The sequence below is a fragment of the Phalaenopsis equestris genome, unplaced genomic scaffold (assembly GCF_001263595.1).
Source record: "Phalaenopsis equestris unplaced genomic scaffold, ASM126359v1 Scaffold000121, whole genome shotgun sequence".
Taxonomy (NCBI): domain Eukaryota; kingdom Viridiplantae; phylum Streptophyta; class Magnoliopsida; order Asparagales; family Orchidaceae; genus Phalaenopsis; species Phalaenopsis equestris.
The window spans coordinates 533632-542159 of NW_018164563.1; the positions used below are offsets into that span (position 1 = coordinate 533632).

At 33.9% G+C, this 8528-nt stretch overlaps 1 protein-coding gene across 3 annotated transcripts in view; it reads left to right on the plus strand.

Moving 5' to 3' along the window:
- Window positions 1–8528, plus strand: part of LOC110021113 (glutamyl-tRNA(Gln) amidotransferase subunit B, chloroplastic/mitochondrial) — a 15056-nt gene that overhangs the window by 1927 nt on the left and 4601 nt on the right. For 2 of the 3 annotated variants that reach the window (XM_020719453.1, XM_020719455.1), the window contains exons 2-8: window positions 1969–2648; window positions 3240–3449; window positions 4968–5108; window positions 5204–5407; window positions 5932–6129; window positions 7353–7421; window positions 7795–7911. In XM_020719453.1, the coding sequence (XP_020575112.1) occupies window positions 2010–2648; window positions 3240–3449; window positions 4968–5108; window positions 5204–5407; window positions 5932–6129; window positions 7353–7421; window positions 7795–7911 (1578 nt within the window). In that variant the 5' untranslated portion in view covers window positions 1969–2009. Of the gene's footprint in view, window positions 1–415; window positions 435–1968; window positions 2649–3239; window positions 3450–4967; window positions 5109–5203; window positions 5408–5931; window positions 6130–7352; window positions 7422–7794; window positions 7912–8528 lie in introns of those variants that run through there. The other variant, XM_020719454.1, reaches the window with a different exon arrangement.

An 8528-nucleotide genomic window follows, 5' to 3' on the forward strand; every position in this document is an offset into this window, starting at 1 on the left:
TCTTTTATTCAATCTGGTATAAATCATTGTTCAACCATCTGTGCTGTTGGTTTCATTCATAATGTTCTTTCTCAATGAATTGCGGTTGTTTTTATTGTACTGAAGTGTAATGGAGATTTCCTTCGTTACAGTGAACTTTCTTCGAGAATTTAGTAGGTGACGATGATTTTAGGGCTGCTCCTTTTAATTAGTTTTGATAAAGATGCCTTCTTTGATTGCCATTTGCATAGAGTTGTAATGATGTGTGGCGAATTACTGTTGTCAAAGCACGCAGTTTGGAAAAGGCTTTGGAAAAATTACACGCATCACCACTCAATGATTAATTCATTCACATATCTAACACATAAACTTCAACTTTTACATATAGGCTTCCTTATCTATGCATGAAAAGGTGTATTTCATTTTCTTGCTCCCTTCGCTTCCCTGTTCTCAAGGTTAGGCCTTGTTTTTACTGTTCAGATAATCATATTTTCTTACTTCCAAAGTCAAATATTTTTTTTTCTGTTCAAGTGAAATAAGAGAAAATTTTCTGATAGAAAATTGAGGTATTCATCAAGTTGCTAAGATTTTCTTTTATTCAATCTGGTATAAATCATTGTTCAACTTGATCTCTTTTGTCTTGTTTTATTTTGATGTCTGTTTTGTGTACTTTTATATGTTGGTTTCAATTAGAATTTGAAGTTTGAATATGAATTATATGGTTATGATATCTGTTTTGTTTTTGGATTTCTTGTATTTGTTTCTTCAATTCTATTTTCTAGTTATGAAATACTAAAAATATTAAATTCACGGGTTTAAACTCCCCGGTTGTACCCGCAAATTTGAACTCTTTTGGCTCCGAGATCTCCATTTATAGATCAGTCTACATAGTGATCAACCGGCTCACTTATGTTACCTTTGCTTTAGAGAACACTATCCTTGAATCCCTCCATCTCCTATTGCACGGTGTCCACTAAAGCTCGAAGGTCCCACTTCATAAGCTCACAAACTTTACCATTCATAATATATTGCATCTTCACACGAAGCTCATGCAGCTCAAGTTCAAGTCCCTACATGCATTCAAATGTGCGCTCGACCTCTTTTTGGAATTATCACTCTCTCTAACAAGAACAGGAGATATATGACAACTCAAGGACTCTATTTGCTCTTTAACATTGAATAAGGATAAATTAATATAAAAAATTCTTTAATTGCTCATAAATTAATAGTTTACTGACCTAATATAATATAATACACTCTAATTGATTATTAAAACATAAATAATGCATTTTATTTAATAATTAATATTAATTTTTAATATGCATAAATATATCTAATATTTTTATTGATTACTATTAATATTGATTAGTAATTTCCTACAAACCCTTTCAGACTAAGCTGTACTTTTCTATCACGCAATAGGCCCAATGCATTCCTTCACTTCAACCGACCAACTTGAATTCTGCTAATAACATCCCCATCTATATTATTATCACTTTGAGCAATCAACCCATATATCTAAAATGTTCAGACCTTTTAATGATTTGATCACTCATAGTTACAAATCTGACAATAGAGTTACCACTACTAAAATTACATTTAATGTATTCAATTTTAGTTCTACTCAAACGAAGGTCTTTAGACTCCAATGTTGACCTCCATAATTCAAGTTTTTCTGAACTTTTTCTTAAGTCTTATCCACAAGAAGGATATCATCAACGAAAGCATACACCAAGGTACATCATTCTGTAAATGTCCAGTAATAGCATCCATAACCATAGCAAAAAGATACGGGCAAAGCCGATCCCTGATGTTATCCAAACTGAAATAGGAAAATAATTGGTCAATCCTCCTTTTGTTTGAACACAAGTAACAACTCTAGTGTACATCTCTTCAATGACTTAAATGTAAGTCATATCAACACATTTCTTCATCCAAATTGATTTTCATATTATAAGTTATTTTTTGAACATTTCTTGTTTTACCCAGAATCAAGGCAGCAGCTTATCATCGACATTTGGAGCTTAATCATGGCTTCCATTTTCTTCCAAGGGATAAGAAGCAACCACTTGATGTTATACCCATTATCTCACCTTAGCAGAATACAAACTTCTGTTTACCGCACAATACAAAGGTCACAAAATCAGACAGAGCTACAGAAAGGGAGCTTCCAAGTACAACAAAAAGTCGAACAAACATCTTCTAAAACCATTTCAAGAAAACCACTCAAACAAAATACAAAAGAATATGAAGCAATAATCGGCATAGAGACGCACGTTCAGTTATCGACAATCACAAAAGCGTTTTGCAGCTGTGCTTATCTCTATGGTTCTCTGCCTAACACCGCAATTTGCCCAGTTTGCATGGGTCTCCCTGGAACTTTACCTGTTTTAAATTCAAAGGTTGTGGATTTTGCTGTAAAATTAGCTCTTGCACTTAATTGTGAGTTATCTGTGACCTCCAAGTTTGACAGGAAACAATACTTCTATCCTGACCTGCCTAAAGGCTACCAAATATCGCAATTTGACATTCCCATCGCAACCAAAGGATTTATTGATTTGGATCTTCCTGTAGAGTTTGGCGGCGGGCACAAGACATTTGGAATAACGAGGGTTCATATGGAAGAGGATGCTGGAAAGTTGATCCACTCTGATAATGGGAGTTCCCAGGTATGGTTAAAATTTGAGAAAAGTGTAAAAATGGTCCGCTAACTCTTTGTAGGGGATCATTTTAATCCCATAAACTAAAAAAGTGCCAATTTAGTCCCCAAATTCTCTTAAGAGGGATTAGTTTAGTCCTCTCTAGGGATTAGTTTAGCCTATTTTAAAGAGTTTGGGGATTAATTTGACACTTCTATATGGAAAATGATGCAGGAAAGTTGATCCACTCTGATAGTCTGATAGTGGTAGTTATTCCTAGGTAAGGCTAAATTAGAGAAATGTGTTAAAATGGTCTTGTGATTTTTTGTAGGGTGTAATTTTAATCCTAGAATTTAAAGAAAGTGCTAAACTAGTCCCCAAACTATTTTAAGGAGGGACTATTTCAGCTCATATTAAAAGTGTTTGGCGACTTATTTGATACTTTTATAAATTATGGGACTAGAAGGGCCCCTTGTAAACAGTTAGGGGACTAGTTCAACCCTTTACTCATTAAAATTGTTATTATTATTATGTCAACATTTAAAATGTAGCAACTTTAACAATTTTATGATGTTAATGTACGCTGCTCTTAAAATTGTTTTATCAATTACTGCTGTCTAGGTGGACCTTAATAGAGCAGGAGTACCTTTGCTAGAGATTGTTTCAGAACCTGATATGAGAAGCGGTTTGGAAGCTGCGGAGTATGCAGCTGAGTTACAGAGGCTTGTTAGATATCTTGGGGTGAGCAATGGAAATATGCAGGAAGGTTCCCTTCGTTGTGATGTAAATGTTTCGGTTAGACCGAGAGGTCAATTAGAATTCGGGACGAAGGTATTTAATGTCTTATCTTGTCTGTTTGTTTATATGAAAAAAAATTTATATAAAAATTAGTGGCATTTACATACATTCCACCCAATTCTTATGTATTTACATATCTAACTCCTACACTTTACTTTTTGCATTTATACTAGCCAAATCTTTCTTATCACATAAAGATATTACTATTTTAACTTTTAAAATGTGAAATACACCTTCTCATGCATAGGTAAGGCAACATATGTAATAATTGAAATTTAGGTGTCAGATATATAAATACATAAGAACTGAGTGATACATATGTGAATCATCCTAAAAATTATTCTATTTGCTTATAATGTTAGTGTTGAATCTAAATTTGAATGCGAGACCCAAGGAATATAACGTAAAAGAAGGAGAAAGAACAGAAAGAGCACAGTACTAAATGGTTGAATTGTGCAACATTTACCCATGAAATGAACTCCTTATTTATAGATTTGAGAGTGGTTACATTACACTTTGTACCTCTAGTAAAGTAGGATTAACAAGGGTATTTTGGATAGTATACATGAATAAAATCGGGCTCTTGAGAAGACGACCGACTTGGTATATGACCCGGGCGGCTGTTCTTTGTGAGCTGATATACTAATCCAAACAGATTTTCTTATCCGGGCGGGTTGTCTTATCCGCCTGGTTTGTTAGGTGAACCCTTGGCATGATCCATGTGGAGGGTTAGATCGAGGTACATTTTGGATGGGTTGGTGACAGTCGCCCGTGGGGCTGGATGTCGCCTAACAGGGCTGGATATCGCTTATGTCGAGCGAATAAGTGCAAGCTCATGGGCTACTCCTGGTGGGCCCTGGTTTGCCACACCATCTTTTCTGCTATCAGCTGGATTTCTTTGAGATTCGTGTTGATATATTTTTAACGTACAATTAGGTTTTGATTATGAACATATGCAAAACATCTTTAAATATCTTTATTATATCATATGTTGTTGTTGTTGAAATATGAAAAATCTCATCTGAATAAAATAAAATTGATGATAAATTTTCATTTTAATATTTTTTTCGAGGGTTTGGTGTATGATTTGTGCTCGGGGCTCGGCTAGCCAAACCTTGGGGTCGTTTGGCATCACTCTTATATTTTTATTTTATTTTATTTATATTTTAATTTAAACACAAAATATGTTTCATCGAGCTACTTATTTCTAAAAAATACTTAAAATGTCTTTTACATGATTTGACTATTTTAAAAAATAAGTTTATTTATTCGTTTAAATTAAGAACATATAAAAGTTATACTAATAAAACATATTTCTAAAAATAAAAGGAAATTAAAAACAAAAATAGGAAACAAAAACGATTCCAAACGGACGATTAGTTTTCAACAGTTTTCGGGTTTAATCATGGTCTTCTCTTCAAGCTCTGCAATATTGGAAAATACTTCAAATTCCTTGTATAATTCTCTTTATCTGATTGGTTTATTTTTAAAATAATGCTGTGGCAACTCCTTCCGACAAGTAATACATTACAAGTTTACCTTTTTTGACAGGTTGAGATCAAGAACATGAACTCATTTTCTGCAATGAACAAAGCAATTGATTATGAGATATCCAGACAAGTTCTTCTCCATAGTCAAGGTCAAAGTGATCAGATTGTACAGGAAACTAGACTTTGGGAAGAGGGGTATCAGGTCTAAAAAACTGATTTTTTGTTTGATTTAGGTTCGGCTTGCAAACTTTCCAATATCTGTGCTAATTTCTGGGCTGCTATTCTTATTCTTTGTAGAAAACAGTAACAATGCGCAAAAAAGAAGGGCTTGCCGATTATAGGTATTTCCCCGAGCCTGATCTTACTGAAGTCATCCTTGCCGATGATTATATAGAAAATATTCGCCGTTCACTTCCTGAACTTCCAGAAGCAAAGCGTAGGCGCTACGAGAAGATGGGCTTAAGCATGCAAGACGTGCTCTTTCTTGCTAATGATGTCACTGTAAGTACACATTTCCCAATTAAACTTGAAGATTTTGATAGGAGTGAGCATTTGGTCGGTTTGGATGTATCGGGTTTCAAATTGGTTTAGCCAATTGCAACCGAAATCCTAAAAAATCAAACCAATCAAAATTTTGATAAAGCGTAACCAAATTTTAATTATGTTTAAATTGTTCAGGTATGAGCAAACTGAAATTTAATTATTCGTTGGTTTGGTTATTAACGAACATCAAGAATTACATAACTTATATGTATAATATTAATTTAATTTTATGAATCTTTCATTTAATTTTGATTTTTTGAATTGTTGGTTTGTTTTGTTATATTGTTATATGAAAATTAAAATTGAGCCAATAACCGAAAAGTGAATATTGTAAAACCAAAAACCAAAATGCTTCCTTGAAAATGAATCAAATTAATCAAACTTATTTAGTTTGATTTGGTTTTTTCGGTTTTAATGTGCACTTGTAGATCTTGATAATAGATTGTGATTTTAAGTTTTCACAATAAATTTTTTGAATCTAGGTGGCGAAATTTTTTGATTCTACTCTTCAAAATGGAGCTGAAGCCAAGTTGGCGGCGAATTGGATAATGGGTGATATCTCGGCTCATCTAAAAAACGAGCATCTTTCAATTGACGAGGTTAAATTGAAACCACAGGAGCTTGCCATGCTTATCGCTTCAATAAAAGATGGAATAATAAGTGGCAAGATTGGAAAAGAGGTATGTTTTCTACTCTTTTTTGGGACAATTCAAGTACTTTTTTTTGGTTGTTGTTGTTGTTGTTGTTATTGTTGTTGGTATTTATCTTGCTTTCCTTGGCTATTTGGTTATTTGACATTTTCATGCGAATTAGCTTTCTTTTTTTTTTTCCCCTCATTGGAGAAATAGTTATAGCTTTCAAGTAAACTATAATAAACAAAGTTATGCTTCTTATTGAGTCTCATATTTTCATTTAATTTTAATAAATTAATATTATTTTTTATACAATACCCTAAGTCTTTTTAGGTCTGCTTCTGTCTATCTAAACATCAGTCAAATCTAAAACATCTCCTTTCCTAGCCGAATCATGAGACGGTTGACTTTTAATGTGACCAAACCATCTAAGACGACTCTCTCTAATTTTATCCGTCATTGGAGCTACACCAATTCTTTCATGGATAGATTGATTTTGCATTTTGCCTTTAAGTGTCAAGTCACTCATCCACCTAAGCATTCTCGTCTCAGCAACACTTGAACTTTATATTATGCTTCTCTTTTAAAGGCCAACATTAAGGGCCATAAAGCATTGCAGGTCTCTACATCTTATAAAATTTTCCTTTCAAGTCTAAATGGTACTTTTCTATCACACAATAGGCCCGATGCATTCCTCCACTCCAACCAACCAACTTGAATTCTACTAATTACTTATCCGACTATTGAAAAAAATAATTAAATTGGGCAATTATATTAAATGTCCTCATGGTCGTTGGTATGAAACAATTCTAAAGCAGACACTACATACCAGCTGGAAAAAAGTGGTGGATAAAAATTTCTGAATCCTTACATTTGGAACTTTTAAGTATTATTAGTGCCACTCAAATTAAATGCATTTTGATCCATTAGAATTTACTTTGTATTAAAATACATTCACCCGAATGACAAAGAAAACTTGAAGTTTCGAGAATTCATTAATGCAAGGAATTACATTGCTGGTATTAGCCATCTTTTTTTTCTTTTTGAACTTTCCTATGATTTTGGAGAAAACTTGAAGTTTCGAGAATTCATTAATGCAAGCAATTATATTGCTGGTATTAGCCACTAACTTCAGATTAACATATCAGGACAAACTAATTCCTACCTAAGGATGCAGTTCAGAACTTTCATATTATCTTCTTCTTTTTTTTTTGAACTTTCCTATGATTTTGAGGCAACGCTACCTTGTTTGATTTTGATTTTCATAACAGATACTTTTTGAGCTCATATCCAAAGGAGGAACTGTCAAAAAAATAATCGAAGAAAAGGATCTTGTGCAGGTAAAAGCTAATTTCAGCCATGTTTCAGAACTTAATTACATTTGTTTGCAGAACCTACCAGTGCTGAGAATTTCAAAAAAAAGGGACATTTACATACATGCACTCAATTCTTATGTATTTACATTATCTAACACCTAAAATTTTACTTTTTTTTACATTTATACCGCCCAAATCTTTCATATCACATCAAAAATACCATTCATTTTAACTTTAGAACCGTGAAATACAACTTTTCATACATGGGGGTGAGGTGGTGTGTTCGTAAAATTAAAGTTTAGGTTACATAGGAATGGAGTGGGTAAGTATGTAAATCTTCCTTAAAAAACTTGAAATAAATTCTGATAGATTTTCTTCTTTAAATTGGAAATTGTAGATAGCAGATGCAGGTGCCATTGAAGCCATGGTGGATAAGATTCTTGAGGAAAATCCCAAGCAGCTGCAACAGTATCTCGGAGGGAAAATTAAGCTGCAGGGCTTTTTTGCTGGCCAGGTTTGTTCTTTACAACTCAAATCTGGGCTGCAATTTTATATGACAATTCTTATATATTTACATATTTGACACCTAAAACATTCATATTTACATGTATACCACTCAAAACATTTAACATCACGTCAAAAATACCGTCACTACCCAAATACACTTTTTTCATGCATAGGTTTATGATAACAAAGTATGTGTTGAGAAAATTAGGGCGAAGAAAAACAAGAACGACACAAATCCAGAAGAACACAGAGATTTAACGAGGTTCGGCAAAGATGCCTACGTCCTTGGGAGCAGAGCGACGAGTTCCTTTCAATATTCAGAAAAGATGTTACAGAATTCAGGGATTCCTCCTGGGGTTACTAACAGACCTATTTATAACCCCAGGAGTAAACCTAGACACAATACATAATTAAAACATTACCCCTGTACCAAACCGCGGGGCTTTGCCCCCGCACCCCAACCCACGTAACTTCCCAATTTGGACAGATTCTTCCGCTCCGCTCTGCTCCGCTTCGATCCAACGTCTGTCCCGATATGGTATATGAGTCATACCATAACAAATCTCCACCTTGGCGAATATCCAACCCCTTAGGAGAAAAATACCTGGGAGTTACAACTGCACC